The 22,187-nt window shown below is 34.4% G+C and overlaps 1 protein-coding gene across 1 annotated transcript in view; it reads right to left on the bottom strand.

Annotated features, from left to right (window-relative positions):
- LOC111036435 overlaps positions 1-22,187 on the bottom strand; it is a 141,175-nt gene that overhangs the window by 56,538 nt on the left and 62,450 nt on the right. Inside the window, exon 3 of the mRNA XM_022318449.1 lies at positions 19,484-20,494. Coding sequence (XP_022174141.1) covers positions 19,484-20,494 — 1,011 coding nt within the window. The remainder of the gene's footprint in view (positions 1-19,483; positions 20,495-22,187) is intronic.

Here is a 22,187-nt window from a genome sequence, read left to right as displayed (position 1 = left end):
TACGGCGATGATATTATTATTGTTACTACTATGTGTACACGTAATAATATTATTATAATAATATAATGAGAGTGCCACACTTGTAAGTTACGAGTCGTAACCGGCCGCGGTAAAACGAAGTAAATGTGCGTGCATAAGGGCCTTAAATATACGTAATATTATAATACGATACGCATTAATACCTATATTAATATAATATTATAATTATTTATTATATATTTATAATAACGATTGTGTTTTTTAAATTTCGGCGTCCGAGTGTTTGATTTTTAATCTAATACATTATAGCCGATGTGACTTGTGTATAGTCGGCGAGCTTCACGATACCTCGTATATATGTGTTTTTTTTTATTGTTGGTGTTGTTCTTCGACGCTTTGTTCAAACGACCAAAACCGCGTTCTATCGGTCGATAAAATAAAATTACCATAAACAACAACAAACCGACCGATTTTATAATATGTCTCAATCGACTCCCTCTCGTTGTTCGAATTATTTTCAGGAATCCGACACAGCATTAATTGTATCCGACGCATTCGACTGCTCGTGCAGTCTTGTACAACTCACACGCACTACCGCGGTAATAAATATCTCGTAGAGCTTCCACTACTACTATATATAGGTATGTCCACTACTACCGCGGTACCCATACTCATAGTTTATACTGCCCACTATACTAGTACAACAACTACTACTAAGTATTGTACCACGTTCCTCTCCGCAATGTGGTAACTATTATACCTATATATCTTTGAAAAATTACGGCGAACGGTAAACACGAATATCATATCCTATACAGTATACACAGACGAGTACGGAGAATAAAAAAAAATAAAATAAAGTAGGTATAATATGATATATTATCGTATCGCATTTGCGCCAGTCACGATCCGTACGGTGGAGAAAAAATCATTACCTAGTATATCATCTGAAGTTCGTAATTACCTACATATTATAATATAATATTGTTATTATTATTATTAACATCATATTATCTCTATATTATATACGATATACATATACATACACCCAGACGGGCACGTATAGATAACAATCAAAACGCATCGTTCTATATAGGACGGGAAACGGTCGGCTTACAGTGATAAATGATAATATTACATTTTCATCGATATGAACACATCATTATAAAAATATTGCTGTTAGCATCTCTTCAAGTTCTGACCAGGGTCCATAAAACCGATTTTCATCTCTCCGCGTAATAGCAACGCCATCTCCCCCGCGGCCATGGTGAATGGTTTCAATGTTGCAACAGAAAAACCCTCAAAGTTCATTTTATATTATAAGACTTATTATACAAGTATGGCAATTTTATTTGTTTCGGAATGACGATTCTGTGTATATTAAGAATATACGACTGACCCCTGATGGGATATTGATAACGTCAGTGATTTTACATTTTTTGTTTTATTTTTTTTTCAAATAAAAATTATTATATGGCTGTGTCATAATGAAAATTCTAATCAATTTATTAGTTAGTCTTTTTATCAGTGACTAACAAGCCTCAAACTTTTTAAGTAAATTTATTACTTTTTTTAAAAATTATATTGAATTGAATAATAAATAATCCTGTTTATTAACACGCATTTAATAAACCTGAATATTTAAAGTGTGGCTACTTATGTTTCTTTGTGTTTGGAGTCCATATTTCAGTCATTAGATTATAGGTAGATAGGCACCCAATTAGCCATGTATAGATACCAGAGGCGTTTATATGAGGTTTCTGCGGAAGAGAAGGGGTTCGATTTTCCCACTCTTTTCAGACAAGTTTACAATTTTATCTATTTCATTATCCGCTAAACTGCTGTATAGGTAGGTACCACATTTTTTTTCAAATTTTTAAATAAAAAATAAAGCTGCGGGTCAGGTTAGTCCACCAATCGCAGATATCCATCTATAAAGCAATACCTATAATATACATAATATATTATTTGCCACGGCCGTATTTTTCTTCAGTTTGGATACATATCATAATATCGCAATCTCTATCTATAATGCAATTTATTTACCTATGAATAGATTACATAGTTGCCAGGTATACCTCGCTGACGATGGTTCGCTTGGACGTTTGCGCAGCTCGTAGTGTAGTTTATATATTATTACATCCAATCGACGATTAATGAACTGGGAATCAATCGATTCGGTTTGGCGAACGCGATGATTTACGACCGTGAAGACCACGGCGACGGTAATGGACGGTAACAACAACAACAACAACAACAACAGCGACCGCGACGACGATGCAGCGGCACGCGGGGGAAGCTGAAAACGACGCCCGGCGAATGGGTGTACAAGTGGGTGAGGGAAACGAGAGTGGAGGGGTTCGTTAACTTTAATTATTTGGGCGCCCGAAAATCCTTCATCGTAGCTCGTAATTAATGATCGCCGACGGATCTTTCCAGTACGTGCGTTATTATAATATAACGATATAATATAATATTATGATAATAATTTACAAGTGCTGCCGAGAAGCGCAGGCGTCGGCGTTCCGATGTGTTTTGTCCGTTACATTATCTTGTAACAATACTGCGGTGTCAGCATCCGAATACAATATATAATTATTACCATCATAACTATACATCATGCATATTGCGTGTCGCTAAATAAAACAACTACTAGATAAATGTTCAAATTATGTATAATTATATATTATACGCATATATGTGTATTGTGTGTATTTTGTATATAATATTATATATTAATATATTTATAACTATTTCTCGTGTTCTTCAATAGAATCAAAAATGTAAGACGCTAAATAATATGTTCGCAAACTGTGCACCAATGTTGCACTTGAACTTACACTTATTTAAGACAAGTACATTCGACTATTCAAGTATGTATTTTTTTGAGTGATTAATAGACAACTTCATAAAGTTAAATTGATATTGTTATTGAATTTAATAATAATCGCCTTTCAATGGATTTGATCATTTTGATCTAATATACAAATTAAATCCAGATTCCAGGTACCTTCACTTTATAATGAGTTAGTAGTACTAACTTAGTACCTAAATAATTTATTGCAAGACAAACGTTTATATTATTAATACCCTATATCTACTACAAGTTTAATGTAAAGACTAATTGGAAAAAAAACTCGCTTAGACCGACGCCGGTCAGAGGAATAAAGGTAACCGTCTGCCGATTCCGATAAGAAACACATAGGTATAATATTCGTTTGCAAGGCAAATAAATACAGGAAGTATTGGTAATACGTGGTAATGGTTTTACGTAGCTTCTGCGTAGAAACTGCGTTTGATTCTCTGTATAGATGACATTTTAGCATCGAATACGCTTTGTTTTTCGTATCGACCGTAGCGCAGCGCGCTTTTGTCTTTCGCTTCCTATAATACCCAATAATACCATTGTCGGTTTCAATACAATATTTTTAGGGATATTTTAATAAGCGGTTTTACTTGGATTTTAAAACCTATATATATATGAAATAAAAATAATAAACGAGCTACTATACTACCCAAAAATAATGCGCACGGGTGGCTCAGCAAGAACGGTTTGATCAAGAATTCGACGATGCCAAGAAAACGGCTAGTGACGACAAGACAATTTTCCTTACATTGATAAACGGAAAATATTACTTCTATCCGTTTGCGAGTTGCGAGTATACCGTACACAATATAATATGTAGACAGCGATCTCTCGTCGGCATGAGCTTTTACCAAACTTCAGAGGATTTTGACGCGTGTGGGAATTTACCACCCAAACCGTTATCTTCAGTTGGTACAGCTAGAGACGCCACTGACGTGTTGTGTGTAAATTATACATGTAGAATGTATGAGATGCTGTTATTTAAAAATATTTTACAGCACTGATGAGGTACATCACAAATCACAAAATATCAGAATTTTCAACATTTATATTTATTTTTTATGGCTAAATCGACGTAGGTAAGAAAAATAACGAAAAATATGTGCATACATATTTAGGTTGGTACCTACCTATAATACCATCTAAAATACTAGTATGTAATTCAATCGTTTCATTTGGTTTCTAAAATACGTAGAAATATTGATAAACATAAAAACGTGTTCAATCGAAACATTTGATAAGTAAAAATATACACTTTAATAGGTTGCAAAATATCTTAATCAGAAAAATCTCCTGGCGACTAGGAATTTTATTGTTTATTCTTACGAAATCTTGTCTTAAATCTCTAGCTAGCACGTATCCTCGTATCGAGCACACGTTGTGTGGTTAATACACGCCAAAATGGAGACTGAATCTAGGAATTGGCCTTTGGAGACGATCTAGAGAGGAGAACGGCCCGAGTAAGAAACAGAAACAAAGAAAAACACGGTTATACGAATTATTATTGCTCGCGATAACAGTTTAAGTCCGCGGGTCCATAAGCCGGAGGAATATTTTATATAAATGGTATACATAGGATTTTCAACGTCGTTATACCATGTATCCGGTATAATTTTATTGCCCGGGGGCCCGGCGATAAGACCAATAATATTCGATCGCGGGACATCGATATTGAAATGGACTCTAAACTGCGCTCTATACGTATTTGTTTTCCGCTGTCCGCTCACCAACGACGTCCCCTTTTATTTTCTACGGTTAATTTTCGTATTAGAGTTTATTTATATGAGCGTACACTATACATTAAATTCATTGCCCTTCCTGGGGAGAGGAAAGGCACAAGATCGATACGGTTTACGAACACGGTGTTTTGTCCATCACTTTTTGTTTGTGCACCCCTCGTAGATGAGTGCAGGCTTTGCATGGCACTCCACTCTCGCGGACGGTTATAAATTAAGATAAAAAAAGTCTTTTCTTACTATCATCAGCTATACAATACATTTTGCTTTAGAATGTGGTCAGTATTTGATATTCGAAAATAATTTTAATTTATAGGTACATTGGATACATCGATATTTATTATTACATGGATTTCAAATATAAAACCTCAGATATTTGTGAATACTTAAAATATGTGTATTAAACGATACATTATAATATTATGTACATTCGAGGTATTATTGTGAATAAGAGAATAGTCCCGTGGGCCGCGGTAGACAATGTCTTTGCGATAGAGGACTAGAAAAAATTGGGCTACACAAAATTATTAAAATAAGCTATATTTGCATCTATACCGACCCGAATACTTAATATAGGTCTCAGGTATCCACTATTGCGAACGTTGCACTTGTTGTGGGAAATAACCTAACTTCTGAAGTGGCGTGAAGTCCTACATGGTCTCACACGCCACAGTAGTCATTACAAAATACGACGCATATACGAGTACTTCCATTTTTATGATGTAAACGACGATTGTAAGTGATGCGGTTTTCCAGTCTGGCGGCTATAGTTCCCCGCAAAGACGGAGACGGGGGCGGGGGCGACGCAATGTCTCGTAAAATCCGGTTAAATATGAGAAATCGCACGAAAGCTACACACGCACATGTGTTATTTTTCCGGATTGCGGCGAATATTGAGTGAAAAAAAAGGCTCATTCGAACATGTAATGTGACGTTCTACGGTGAATATGGCCGCCGAGGTCTCGCGCGAGGAATAACGTGATAGAAATAAACGTTTCTGACATCTAGAGTTGGTATATATTACTTACGCATATAACTTACATGATATAATAAGGTATAGCTGTGTTGTAAATGTATTTATATATATATATATGTCGAGCGGGCGAATAACATTTCATATACGTACCATACTCTTTATATTATATTTAATAATAATATATTTGTATACATGTGTATTGCAATTTGCAAATAAATCCATACACATTTGTACGAAGTCAATTCTCATAAATGGTTGTGTGTGTGATTAATATTATTGCGTTATTTGTAGGCGGGTAGCTTACTGTTACAAATACTGCAGGGTGATTCTTTTAAAATTCAATGCCATAAATGCTGAATTAGGAATTAGCCATGGTTATGGAATATTTTATGAATATTATATTAGCTCTCCAAAAAATTAGCATTTCGCATTCGGAACATTCGGATAAGCAAAACAACGATATTATTATGCGATCATCTCACATGACTTTAAATTAACAAAATAATACACCATGGTTAGAATATTATAATATAGCTATTATTTAAATAAATGTGCACTCGGTTTTCGTTTCTTTGGACAATTATCTTGGAGTTTATTTAGTTTATAGCTTACATAAACACATTATTAATATCGTGAAGTGTACAACGATAAGACCTCCGGATGTACTTTTGACCGGTAGAATAAAATGTTTCGTCAGCTAACGCGGCATGTACTTCGTATATACATATTACCCCATTTATATACACACATGTACGGTAGGATATTATCTTTTATGAAAATCTCACGCAAAAAGTTTATTAAAAAACATTATTTTTATGAATATAATATGTATATACATATTAGTATCGTGATGTTATATGGCGCTCGGATCCCGAAAGGAAAAAAAAGCTACCAACTTTCCGCATCCACGATATTGCTGACGGTCTTTAATTTTCTGGCTCGTGTGGTAAAAGCCAAGTTGCGCTTCAGTAGCTATCCTTTCCTTTATATTTGACGATACAAATAACGTATTCAAAAAGTAATTCATAACACACCCGAATTGTTTCGTTTACATGCCGCAGGAAAAATATGTATAAGTACGCCCTATAAATGTGTATTTAATTTCGGGCATAATATTACGTACGCATTTATGCAGAATATAGTGTACACATGACATATATGATTGGATCGAATATCAATACTGCAGCATATACGTACATTCACGCATACATGAATAAATAATTTTTATAAGAATATAATCCGTTGATAAATAAATACATAAATTAGTTCAGGTTTTAGTTTCGTAAATATAATAATATACAATATCGTTATAATTTTTATTATTATATGCCGAGTATAAAATAATACTGTGTTAAAAACGAAATGGCGTACATACACGAAAACAAACATAAAATATACGAGAAAAAAATTGCTAACAAATGCCACAAAGCATGAAACTAATTTTATTTCCAGGTAAGTAAGCACCGTGTCTGACGACTAGAACGTAATATATAATATAATGTTTGCAAAAACACACACGACCGTATATGTAATATGTATATCTGTATACATATTATACAGGTACTGGTGCAGACTTCCACAGTCCAGCGAGTAGCATGTGATGTGTGTTGCATTATATTATACACCTGTATATTACTCGGTCAACACCAGATAAGAAAAAACGTCAAGTCTCCCGTGTACATATTTTCTTATCACACACATAATTTTAATTTTTTGATTACACATTATTATTAATTAAAACGGTTTTTATACCGTTGCCATTTGCTTGTCTGTTTATTATTAGTTTGGGCGTTTTTCTTCTGTGTTATTAAGTCTACCTACGTTTCCCGTAAATATATATTACATTTTGCATTACAGCGTTTGCGACTTTATCCGGTGTTTTTTCGCATTGAGCGCGTGTCCGGCTAAACATCTATGTTTGTATATGTAATATGTACCCAACAAAAACACTCCGCCGAATTCCGTGTACAAAAAAACGCAAAATATATGAAAAAAAGTCTCTAAAAGTTGTATTTTATAGTTCAGCAGTCTCTGAACTATAGTTATCAATTATGTTGAAGTACTTTGCTAAACAATTGAACCTTGCTTGGCGACTTTAAAACACTTGATTAGTAATACACTGCCTATTTTAATACGATCTAATAACGTGCGTATATATACATCGGTGCTGCAGCGCTTGTCGGTGAAAACGACGATGACATACACGCAAGATTGTCGGAATGTTGAGTATAGCGTGTAAAAAAAATCACGATCAATTCCACTTTGTCGAACTTGACACGACATGGCATTTCTTTAATATATATAATAAATACTTCCTCGGAGATGTTATGTGGTGTTACACGGAATAGATTATATAAAGGCTGAATAACGATGTGTGTAACAGCAGTGACCGCCGACCGTTGATCGACTAGCGTCTCCGCGACTGCTGTATAGTCAACGGCCAACGACGACGACGACGACGACAACGACAACGACGACGTTTGGCCCAAGGCGGATGTTTGCCTGTTTCATATGAGCGCGGTTGCGCGATTTTTTTTCTTTGTTCCGAGTTCGAATATTTAAAAAACGCAATTGCCGATAAAAACTCTAAGCAGCTGGTTCTGACTAGACGCGCAGTCGATTTAACGCGTTTCGTAATTATGGTTTTAATTAATATGTGATGCGATGTACAATATAACTACGTAAGCGCTACTACAGTAGTCATGTTTGTCTTGTAATAGTAAGCGCGCGCTCTTATATATGATAATATTTCGAAAGAAAATAATGCATATAATATTTTATATAATTAAATATACTAGTTGTTTGATATAATGTGTCATTAACTAATTGCAAATAAAATGAAATTTATATCTTAATTATTATAGTATTCGGGCAGAAAGAAAAACCAATTTTTTGCTTAATAAAACAACCTTCTAAGTGTTATTAATGTAAGGTTTAATGTAGTTGACTTGTTGTAATTAAAAAATAACTTGATTGTTTTTCCCAGTTCATCGTGTATATATATAGAAATAAAATATAAATAAAAAAATGGGATTTTTAATCTTCTTGATTATTTTATTCATTCGCGTTTTAATTCATGTTTGAAAAATTCTTATATGTCTATTTAATTCTACATTTTTCCAGGTTTCTTCGTTTGGTTTTGATTGATATCCTTGACCTTAAATTCATCCTTGAATATAGTGTTACAGTTCGACATGTGTAGTCTCATTGATCCATTAACAGAGTACAACTTGTTACGTTAATTTACCTTGGACGTTATTGTTCTTAATTATGTCTAACACATATACAATATACAAATATGGTCTACAGTATTACAAAATTACGAACAATTGTTATATATTTACAGACGTGCATAAAGTTTCTAAATCACGGGTTTTAAGTTGAAAACCAGTATTTAAAAATTAATAATTTCAAATGATTACAATTTTCAATAATAGCTCAATATTTGCACAAAACAAGGCAAGATGAAAAAATGTAGGTACCTACTCGATGAAATGTAGCAAGTTATATTGAAAAGATATATTTACAATTTAAATACTTGATGGTTAATTAAAGTAATAGATTTTAGTTAATTTATTATAATTGGAATGTAAATACCTATTATATTACAAATTGACGTATCAACAAAAAATAATGAATGATACAAGTGATGATGTAAATTAGGTACATATAAAGATGATCATCGTTCTAGTGGGGCGGATGATCAATTGATATTATATAAGTCTTCCATCGTATTAGATTTGACGTAGCAAATAATTGTGAGGATTATTCGAAGAATATATAGGTACGTTATTTTTTATGATTTAAACAAAAATGTGACTTGTAAATATTGTATTATTTTATTTTATGATTTAAAATTTTAATTAATATTTACATAAGAAAACATTTTTTTGTATATTGATACAACAGCTTACATTAGATACAAGTTACTATTATGTTACTTAATGTTACGGTCCAGTTCTGAAAGTGAATTTTTTTAAATCATTGAGTATAAAGGAAATTCCATATAGTATAATAATATGGAATGTGGGGGGGTGGGGTATTTATAACACTATATGAAAATTAAGATAGATACTACAATATATTATATAATGGTTTATACAGTGTCAAAAATTAATCCAACGTTGCTTTGTATACCCATACAGAATAATAAACGAATAAAATCAACTACTTTAAAACGTTGTTTTACTCATAGCGAACATTATTATTATGTACCGAAAATTAAAGAAAAGAAAATATTATTTTTGCATATTTTCTGTTTATGTGTACCAAGATTGTGCAACAATCATGCCAAACATCCTTTGATGTTCGTCAGAATACCGACAACGATCGTATCTGCTGCGCTAGCGGAGAAAAATATGACAAAGTAACATGGGACACATTAACTCGTTACAGTTATATTACCCTCACCGAAATTCGCATACATATAGTGTGCCGCCAACCTCTAGATGAACCGACGACGATGCAGGATAATACTTTATGTATAATATGTTGTGGGTTACAATGGTATACGTTTTGAAAATCGCCACACAGCGCCTGCGTTACGCGATTATTTTACTATAATTTTCCTCAGATTTTTTCCATATTTTATTTATATGGTACCTATGTGAATACAATAAATTATAATTTGTAAATAATGGTAGTATATTAATATTGAGACTGTGTATCTGTACAAGTAATCTGTGAATAATATATAGGTGACGCTGTGCGTTCTACCTTGACGAGCTGCTTGGTGCTAGTATAATGCCGTAATCCTCGGGAAACGGGTGGCTGCACTTGTCGTCGGGCTGGACTAACGTTTCGCCACTGCACAGCACTCGCGAACGTCTACGCGAAAACAGTTGTGTATAGATGGAGATCCGTGGCCGGAATTCCGTCACAATGCACAACTCGCACACACTTGTCATCTCGTGGACGTAAAGTACGAACAAATAAAAACGCAGAAACGGTGCGATCGATAAACGGACGACGACCATTTCAGAAGATTGGTTGACGGGAAATGTCGTGGTAACCCGGTCACCATGATTATCGTAAAGGTAGTGTTTAAGTTATACGACGTAAACAATATGGTGTTTACTGTGATCGGATCATGCAACTTTAGAACCTCACCGAAAGGACAAACATTCTGAACGCGCGACCGTTAAAGCCTCCTTGTCCACTCCTTGCAGCGGTAAGTTTGGGTCTAGCCGACCGCTGACCGTATCATGGTATACGATCTAGGTAATTGGGAGAGCAGGTAACTGTGATATTTTCATCTGATCGTCAAGTCTTATAATAACGTTTGTCGCCGTCAGTTTTCGTCGGTATCCGATTCTCAAAGATCTTCGATCGATCGCGTCACAAAGCATATAGCATATTGTCTGGATTAGTAAAATCCAAGTAAAATCTTAGAAAAATAGACGTTTTACATAAAAATATTTATTATTATTAATTAATCTCGGTTCTTATTATTTAACTATATAATATTATAGCCATAGGTATAGAGTAAAGATCTTGTATATATAATAAATTTATGTTGGTAGATTTCTATTTTGTACCAAGAGATAAATTATGATTTGCACCATTTAATTTATATTTTAATAATTAATAATAAATTGATAAAGCTCTTATAATATTTACTGCAGCAGTGTATAATTTAAATATTTTGACAAATTACATATTATACCTATATATAACTAATATTGTTATGAACGTTGTATTGTTTTTTTTTTTTATTGTTTAATACAAACGTCAAACATAAAATCAAATCATTTAAATGTTATAAAACAAATTAATAATTGATTTCGTAATGCTGAGAAATTTCAACGAAATCAAAAGTCTACAAGGAGCCCCTCCATACTATCTCGCCATACATGTGCGTGCGGCGCCGATGTACGTATTAATGTGTATACACGAGTATAATACGACTACTGTGCTCCTATTACGAGTTTTCACTCGGACATTGGCCTTGATCGCCTCACGCAGGGAGATCACTATACTTAACACACACACACTTATATATATATAAAACGTATAATGCTATATAGTGGGCACGATACTATATTATTATTATTATTATTACGCGTACGAATATAATAACACACTCGTGTATACGAGCACACAATGAGACGGAGTAGGTTTTTACTTTCCGATAAGTCCGCTCGCGCTCACACACACACACATATACGCACACATACACACACACACTTAAGCGCGTGTTTGTTCGTAGGAGACACTGTTTGCGGAATGCGTTTTCGTTTTTCACGCTTTTCCTCGGTATATCATTTCGATTATTACTTCACGATAGTATACATAACGTATACCTACCTATATATTATGATATTACGTGTGTGTCTGCTTGTATAAACGTATTTTTCACACTCACACTCTCATTTATGTACAATACTCACGACATATTATTATGTATAGACAATATATATAATATAATATTATAGAAACACTGGGCGTCGGGCGACAGTATTGTCACAGACTATACGTACATGAAAAAAATAGATTTCATATAGTCGGTGGTATTGTATTTATATATAATATATAATATCGTATAACTACGCGAGTTTATCGAAAAAATTCCGTCCTCCTCTAGTATACGCAAGTCGAACGAACGAGCAAACGGTGGCGGTGATGGTTAAAGTGGGATAAGCGGCGGGGAAACAGGTGGAAGTTATTACAATAGGTTAACGAAAAATAATAATAATAAAAAACCTTCTTTACAATATTATAATAATAAAAATATATAGGTACCTACGTAGGTTATATTATTTAATATATTATTTTACGTGTGTACGCGCGTATGGTGTAGTAGTTGTCGCAACACTGCACCGGCGGCGGCGCGTTGTTGTTTTCCATTAACCGGGCGCCATTGTGCCGTATTTGCGGCTGAGGTTAATATGTTGTTTAACGCGCGCGCGCGACGGTTTCGGTTTTACCCCCAAGGTCGCGGCGCCGACCGAAAAGGATCGGCGAAACGCGTCACAAAATATAATTTATATATACACTGTTTAGGTACTACATATGTGTAAGCATTGTAAGCCAAGCCGTTGCAATGTCGTCAGCTGCCTGTGTTTTGTCCATATTATGAGTTATATTTACCAATAATACAGGGTGTTCCATAAAGGATGTCTAATTTTAAAACAAAATATTTTAGTTAAGAACTAAGCTTGTACGATCGAAACAATTATCAATCAAAACTATTGGTCACCAAAATATATTTTTACATTTTTCCCACAAATGTTCAATATTTGTAGTCTCCCTCCCCGCTGAAGGTTAGATTAAAGTCAACCAAACTCGACTGAAACCCTTGCAAACAATGTCAGGTGTAACTGAGCCGAAAGCCCTTTCGATTATTTTTCTCTGTTCTTCAACAGTTGTTGGCAGAGGTGGAAAAACTAGAGGCTCGCCTGGTTCATTTGACAATTGATAGATGACGGCCCAAAACCTGAGGAGTAATGATTTTTTAAAACCCGGAACACCCTGTATTACAAATGAAGGTACATAATATAATGCGATACCGGCTATACGGCTCGTTATTATTATTATTATATTTCCCCGAATTCAATACTCGAGTAAACATAATAATAATAATAATAGTAATATTGTACCGCAATTTAATGGCGTTAGTGACGGCGGAGGCGGCGGCGGCGTATCCGATGACGTGAGTGCACACGGCGCGGTATGGCTATATATTTTCGAGCTGAGGGATAAAGCCCGGCGCGATAAAACGCCACTGACCGCTCGACGGGGTGGCGGCGGCCTTGGCGGATTTTATTTGACGCCGACGAAGCTCTTACGTGTAACATTATATATCTGTCAGCCATTATAGGTACACACTACCATTATACTATTATTAGTATAACATTATTATTTATTATGTACCTCCGGCCGAGAATGTTATAACGACCGAGTCCACGGAAGGTAGTACAGGTATATAGGGTCACGTGAATAATAGTGACGGCAAGTCGGACTTTGCCATAAACTCGTACAATAATAATTGGTCTGCGGTCGTCGGTCCGAAAATAACGACGCTTTAACCTGCTGACTCGAGCGTTGTTATGGGGTATTTTTTTTTTTTTTAATTCACCTTTTACCCATTAACCCGGATCGATCCTCGCTCGAGTGTTGACTTTTTCAATTTTATTTTGTTTCTTTTTTAATTAACAATAAATCGGCCTTGCTCGCTGGATAAAAAAATAAGCCTCTGTAAACACAATAATATACCTACTGTATACATAGTACACACAAGATGCACGTGACGAATTTTAAACAAAGACAAAAAATAAACTCCCCAAAACAGACATGGCACAAGACTACAAGAGCTTATAAAATATTGCTGCGAATGTAATTTTGATGATGAATTGATGACTTGACTGTACAGAGGTATATAAAACAAATAAAAAGCCATTTAAAAATATTGTTTACTAATCACGCAATTTAATGCAACACAAATTTTGATTATTGTTTACATTAATTTATTATACAAATATTTAATGTTTATAGACGTAATATGATCCTATTTTTATACTACATAATTTATTTGTGTTATACGTTTTCACAAATACTATTTAGAACAACCATGTTAAATTTTTTTTTATACTCCCACAATGTTAATTTTTAAGGCTAAATTTGGACGATATGATTAAGTCGATAGGTAGTAAATTATACGTTTGTAAAACTGCCAATTAAATGAAAAATATATAAAACCATGTTATTTGTTGACTTTAATTATTTAGTTTTTTTCCTTCTACTTCCATCTCCATCTCATAACAATTGTATCACTTTTCAATAATTTAATAATTTTTATTTTAATTGTTTTTTTTTATTCTGCATGGTTTAGTTGGTATTTATAAATAATTGTGCCATCAACTTTTTTTCACATTTAATAAAATGCTTTTCGCAGTAAATTTGTTTTAAATGCAACCTACCCGGTACTTCGCATACTGTTTCCGTTTTATTAGTCTATTTTTTTTTATTACAAAAGTAACTATATTTACGTTTACGAAATAAATGTGGACTAAAATTTTTTTACGAGTTCACCACAATGTACATATTATGTTTTAATTTTCGCAATCTGGAATACTAGATTTATGTCATTACCCAACCTAATTCCATAAACCCATAGTGTTTAGTGCTTTACTATTATTACAATATACATCCAAGACTTAATCTGATCCATTTACACTTCATCAGACAGTTTAGTACATACAATATAGTGCGAACGTGACACTCACAATATACGTGAGTGCTGGCGGGCAAAATACATAATTATTATACATATGGATAGGATGAAGAATATGCAAATTCATTGTCGGGCGAGAAATGAGAGGAGAATATTAGTATGGGTATCATGTATATACATCGATAACGCGTGTGTATTTTCCTGGTTTTTGGGTATATTTTTTGAAATTTGTTTTTTAACCAACAGATTTTTAACATAGGCACACTACAAATTAGACGACAACGAAGTTTATTTTTCAAACCACTAAATTTTTTACTTGCAGTTGTACAGTGCAAGCTGTTTTACTATTTCGTACTTACGTTATATAAATACTGAGTGTGGGCGTGTACCTGCTGTATCTCTATTACATACAGAGTGTCTTATACCATATTTTCCACCGTCAATATTTTCTAACTGATATTTTTTTTAAACTACTGTGCTGTATTTCTCACATTTACTTAAAACTATTTATTTGGTTTTAAGAAAAAATCAGAGAAAGAAATTAATTTACCGTGATAGGGAAAATTATACACATGGAATTGCAAAAAGTCAAAAGATTAAAATATTATATTACCGCTATACCTTTTTTTAAAATTAAATATGCATGATTGTTTGTCTACAGTTTAAATAGGTTGAAGAATTGTATGAAATACTCAGTTTTTACAACACGAATTATTGATCAACCGTAAATAAATTATTATATTGCTTACATCATATTATTAGTTATTAATTACTAGTAATATTATGTTCATACGTAGAAATAAACAAATAAAATAACGAAGTATAAAACATTTTTTCCTCCTGAATAATTTACTGTGGACATTGTTATAATATATTATGGAAATTCTAGATAAATATACTGTATTATACAACAATTATTTTTACTTTTTTATTACGATTTTTATCAAAACAGTAAGCAAAAATACTACACCAGCGTACGCGGAGTACCTATGATAACAATTTTATTTTTTTATTTTGTTTTTACACTTTTCAAACAAATGGTCGGTGAAGTATGGTCTATGAGATGAACAGTCGAAACCATATTTACTATATGGTCCGCCGTCTAGTGTTTTACAGAGTTCAATCAGAGATTACAAGTGAAAACATGGCCGACGGATCTCGGCTTCACGCACGACCGTCTCGGCTGGCCCACCGCTTATAATAATCATAATGATGATGATTTATTATACATATATATATATATATACTATACACATAGGTAGGTACCGTTCCTTGCGATGATTATGACACGTCTTCCTCTCCACCGCACCCTTTGCTATCCGTTGAAGACTATCATCATGGTTATATTATGATGCCGCGGTTGCATATCGTCTTATCGGGTGCGGATCACGGTCGTATTGTAGGTACTACACGCTTTCTTCAAAACAGAAGAGAAACAGTTAACGGAGACGAAAATAATACCATAAATTTATTTAATTCTTACGCGAAAAGAAGAAAACGGTGTAAACGGTTAATTGTTATTAAACGGTTTCCGCACGTGTAATACAGTTTTCGCGTGCGACATGGTACGTACAACTGTAATATTATATGGAGTATGGAAGTGTGTATCCATATTTTGCTTATTTTTTTTTTTTTGTTCATGTGTAATATCGGTTTTTGTTGGTATTTTATTTTGCAGACTGGGTACCGGATGTGAAATTTCGAAAACGGAATCATCGCCGGCTGATATGACGATCGTCATTCGTATTATACTATTTATTATGATGATGTACATCGTTACACATCGTATACGTTTTATAAATGTGTATGTATACAGTTATGAGCGTTACGTCAATTACTTCACGAGCTCATATTATGATATCCATACGGTCCACATATACTACACACACGTATAATATGTATTTATGATATAGGTGTAGTCGAGTTTTAAAATTTAACTAGAAATAGCGAATAATTATTATGTATGTGGTGTGGCTCGCGATATTATTATTAAGATCAATATTTTAACTTTTGAGTGGGCAAGTCTTGTTTTTCTATACTATTTGTTAATGTTTGGCCAAACATGATATTATCCAAACGATTATAATACGTTTATCAGACCTTCACGATAGTTGATTATTAAGATTTGTTTTTAGACAATAATTATAATATATACACACATTTACTCAAAATGCAAATTACATACTTAAGAATTACATTTACAAGGAGAGGGGCATTTTTCAATCACACTCTAAATTATAATAATGATCCAATATATCACAGCAATGACCATCATCAAAGTAAAATAATTTGACTGGTAAAAATTACGTTACAATTATATTATGTATGTGAAGGATAATAATATCAGTGCTAAGAATTTGATAAATTAGTTGGTTAAAATCATAAATTATTACATCGATTTGTAGTGAGAAACTTAATTTTGTCAGTTTTGAGGACATTATACTATTGCCTAAATACTTTGAAAGTTTCACATTATACATAAATTATATTATACGTCAAAGTAAATTATTTTGTGAACAATTAAATTAAATCATTATTATGACTACCTTGTATACCTACACAGTAAATATTGGAAATGACTTGGGACAATAAAGTTGGTACCGTATCAAACCTCTGAACTAACCCTAATCTCATAATATTGAATAAATATTTATAAAGCACACAATATTGACCTTTCTACAATATTGATAAAATATGTATTATATTAATATAACAATATCGTAGCATGTGCTTTTATTTCATTCACAATAATATGGATATACGGTGATTTTTATTATCGTGAATCAGATATATTATTCAATTTTTATCATAGGCATTATACGATTTTTAAAAGTTAATTTAAAATTAACTGAATCATAAAAAAATATTGAATATCAAAGTACAGCATTGTTAAAAGCTTAAAAAAATGTAATATTATCTAATATGCTTAACATATTGTCTGGTTGACGTTTGAAAAAAATCATTATATCTACGCATAACAATAAAATACTAAAGAATAACACGCGTTCGATTTCAATAAAATGACTAAATTCTAGTTTTTCCACTTTTTAGTAAACACTTGTTTTTATACGGTATCTACCTATAATAATATTATTGCGCGTTAAGCGTTATTCAATACATTTCGACGACACAACAACATTGGGTAACATATTATTATAATTATGTATAATATATTTGTAATGCAGATGTCCATACACATAATACATCATAATATGATATTGTATATGTATATTACACGGAGAGGATTTGAAATTGTTCGGACGGTACGAAATCGGTTGTCTCAGTGAATATTTTATCGGTTGTCATTGAGATCTGTACCGGCAGGCACAATGCGATAGCTAATGAACGAAAGGTTTCTCAGAAACAAAATCTATGTACCACGACACGTGCATATTATTATTACTATTATAATAAACACTCTTATACGCATGTTGTAGTGATGACCGTGACACTATACCTATATTACATGTTATATATTGTTGTACTCAGCTCAAACAATAGGGTGTCGCATAAAAACACACATGCAGAGTATCATCTATACACAACGCAAACATCCTGGATTTCACTTCTATAATATTATCCTCTTTTAATGGGTCGTAAAACAGCCGAATATATGACTACGCGTTGTTCGAGCTGATTGCGCTCTATAGTGTATACTACCATTATTATTATTTTTGTATAAATACGGACGAGACCGCTAGAACCTGTCCTTATGAGACGTTTTCGAATGGATCGTATACATATTAGTACCTATCTACCTATATTAAAATATAATATTATAATATACGCTGCAGATACCTATCGCCTAGGAGTGTCTGTGGCGTGCAGTTATCGTACAGGACAGGTATATGTATAGCGTGCACTGCTGCAACACTTGTCCTATCTTTGCAGTGCGGTCTTTGTTGGAATTCTTATTTTTTTTTATAAATTGTGCACTCGCTATTACATAATTTACGTTAACATAACATGACACTAAAATAGTGGTGTACTTGTTAAAGGGGTGGGGGGGCAATAGGGTTATATTAAGTTTTGCTTTGCTTTGGGATTTTAATGGTTTTAAAGTGAGGTATTTAATAGTCCCCCCCCAACCAAGAAAATGTTTTACAGGCACGCTACTGCCCTATACCATAAAGAACTCAAAGAAGTGATGAGGGACGACCGCAACGTAGAGCCACAGAGATAGGTATACAAGTATTATGTTATTTGTATGAGTAGTGAACTACTAGCCTATAAGCACAACGAAAATTTAAAAATGTCATGCTTTGAGTGTTATGACGTTTGATGAAAATCTCGGATCTGCAGGAGATAGGAGGGATGTTATTTAATATTATGTGATACGTGAACGTTCTGATTGGTCTCGCGTTTGCGTAACTTATCAACTACCTACCTACAACTAGGTATAACTACCGTACGGTATACGGTCCGTAGGTCTATTTACCTATAATCGTTTACAATAACTATTTATTATAAACTGTACCCATACTGAAACTGTTGACAGACGTACGTGCAAAAAAAATACCTAATATAAACATTAAACACTAAACAGGTACCATATCTATCGAATTTAGCGATTCCGATACTTATATATAACTTTACACCACGGCAATAGCGTATTTTTGTTTTCAAAATACTATACAAATATCGAAAAAACAATCTCTAAGGGGCTATCACAATTGCTTATAAATAACAAAAAAATAATATTATGTACATAACACTGTTTAATGCATTATAAAACCGTATGTCGAAACACTGACCTTCGTCTCCTGGCCGGTATGATGCCGAACGGCAGGCGAAATCCACCGGGCGTGTTGACGACCGAGCCGACGGGCGCCCCGGGCGGCTGATGGGGGTGTTGGAATGGGGTGGGCAACAGGGACGCCTGCATGTTGGCCGCCCGGGTGGCCATGGCGACGTCGCACACGCCGCCGCCGACGGTTGTGTACAGCGGCGGTGGAAGGTGCGAGTTGAGCAACAGGTCGGGCAGCCTGTCCGGGTCGACAGACACAGCGATCCCGGACTGCTGCTGCTGCTGCTGCAACAGAAGCGGTGGCGGTGGCGGCGGCAGCAGTGACGACGACGAAAGCGCGGGCGGAGGCGGCGGCGGCGGGTGGACGCGTCGTTGCTGTTGCAGCCGGCGTTCCCGTCGTTCCCGCCGCCGCTGTTCCCTGTAAGCGGACGAGCACGCCGTCTCGTCAGTCTGCGCTTCCGTGGACGCGTAAGTCCTCTCGGCGGCCACTGCCGCCTGAGACTTACCGCCGTCCACCGTCCCGCCGCCGGTTATCAAGCCGCTCCCGTTGTCCATCAGCACTACAGCACGCACTCGGTTATCATCGCGAACGTCGACGTCGTTATCCACTCTGTGGAGGTTTTCGTCCTCGTAAACGCAATAGTAATCCTCGTCGTCGTCGTCGTCGTCGTCGACATCGACGTCTCCGTTATCACAACACCAATCACCCGCACTGACACAACGAGACGGCACGATACGCGAGGTCGGACGCTGTACGTTTGACTGAACGTCTGCGGCGAGACGCGAACGCAGCACCGGTCGTCCCCCTTCGACGGCGTCGGCGGCGGTGCCTCGACGCTGAAGCAGCGATCCATGCGGCGGACAGCGGTAACCGGTTGTCGTCCGGGCCATATCGTCGTTATGTGGGTCACCGAGGACGGTCGCGGTTTCCGCGCTACACCAGCACGGCGGCGGAGGCGTTTTGTCTCCGCCGTCGTCCAGCAGACGGCACACCGACGACGAACACGAACCGGCCGACCTGGAAATAACAGAAAAAAAACAAGCCGGATGATGAGAAGGAAAAAAACAGGAAAATTATATACACCACACAATGCGATTGACACAATAATAATAATTAAAATCATTACCCTACTTGTCGTGGCTCGTATTATTATGTTATGTTATATGCCTAAGCGGTGTGTTTATAACTCATCGCGCATTTCAGATCGACTATCCGGCGAAATCGTCTGTGCCGTGGTAACGGCTCAAGTATACCTACTATCACTAATATTAGTGTCCTAGTACTCTAATCCTATTGTCCTAGAATTGACAGAAACATTTACCATCGGAGGGGTTGAAAAATTTGCCCCGTTGTAGATTTCCTAGGAATCAGCCATATTTTTGTAAAAAATTATTGCATGTAAGTATAGTGCCAGACCTGCTAATATATATATATATATATCAATTTTGTAAATGTCATATGTCCATTGTCAACACACACAGTAATTGAATAAAATATAAGAATCGTTTTGTTTTTAAAAATTCCGTATACTTAACAAATAATTGTGAATGAAGAATTTTAAATTTCTTTTTATTTCTCACTCACATTTGTTTTAATCATTTTAAGCTTGTTAGTGAAAATAATTTTCCACCAATTGCTAAACGTTTTTTGAACATTTTAATGATAACAAAGGATTTTAATATTAATATGCATTTAGAGATGGGATTAAAATATTAATCCATGTTTCAAATTTAATTAGTTAATCAATTATATTTTAATTGAGTGTACTTAAATCATTTCAAAATTTAAACTATTATATTTTATTAGGAAGAAATATAAGTTTACACCAATATTATATTCTATGTAGATACCTATGTTCTATTGGCACACTCTCAGTGACACAACAAAGATTATTTAGGACTCTCAAATGGAATTCGAGTTCAAATTATTAAGTCTTTGATCAGCAATCAAGTACAATTTTCAACCAAAATAGATAAGGAGATGGTTCCCTTTCCACAAGAAAATTCTTCGTTAAAAGGTAAAGTTAGGTAACGACTTTTGATTGTGAATTCAACATAAATAATAATTATATATAAACTGCACGATTACAGTCTAAAGTTTTATGAATGTGTAGTGTTTAGTAATATAATGGTAATATTATTCTAAATATTTTGGTACATACAGAATTATTACATGAAATTTGAAAAGTAAACAGCAATGTAGGTACGACATTGTATATTTAAAATTAAAATTAAAATACTTATACGTCTTCATAAGAAGGTTTTAATTCATGTTAATACGTTATGTGTTTTTTTTTTACAGAAATAAAATATGTTGGGAATGTTTAATGGAGTTTATAGTTAGTGACTCACAAATAGTTGTTTACATTTTAATGAACAATTTACTGACCAAGAGGCGACTATTTATTAGTATTTTTTTGTATTTTAAAGGTCCTGTGGCCAGAAAACCACGATTATTATGGACAAAAGGTACCTACCGCACAGAGGTAGGTACAGAATTCTATCTTCTAAGAACTTTCAGTCTTTCAGAATCTTTTGAGAAAATGTTTCTACAAAAAAAATGATTTAGGTGTAACGGCACAAAAAAATTATGGGAATTCTTTTTATACAAAGGTCCTTGCAACTTTATGACGTGGAACAGATTCCTAAAATTGTGTTCATAAAATGGAATATTTAACTTATAAAACATTTTTATCGCATAAATAATAATA

The sequence above is a fragment of the Myzus persicae genome, unplaced genomic scaffold (assembly GCF_001856785.1).
Source record: "Myzus persicae strain clone G006 unplaced genomic scaffold, MPER_G0061.0, whole genome shotgun sequence".
NCBI classification, from domain to species: Eukaryota; Metazoa; Arthropoda; class Insecta; order Hemiptera; family Aphididae; genus Myzus; species Myzus persicae.
The sequence above is the reverse complement of the archived record's forward strand: the minus strand, read 5'-3'. Positions and strand labels throughout refer to the sequence as shown.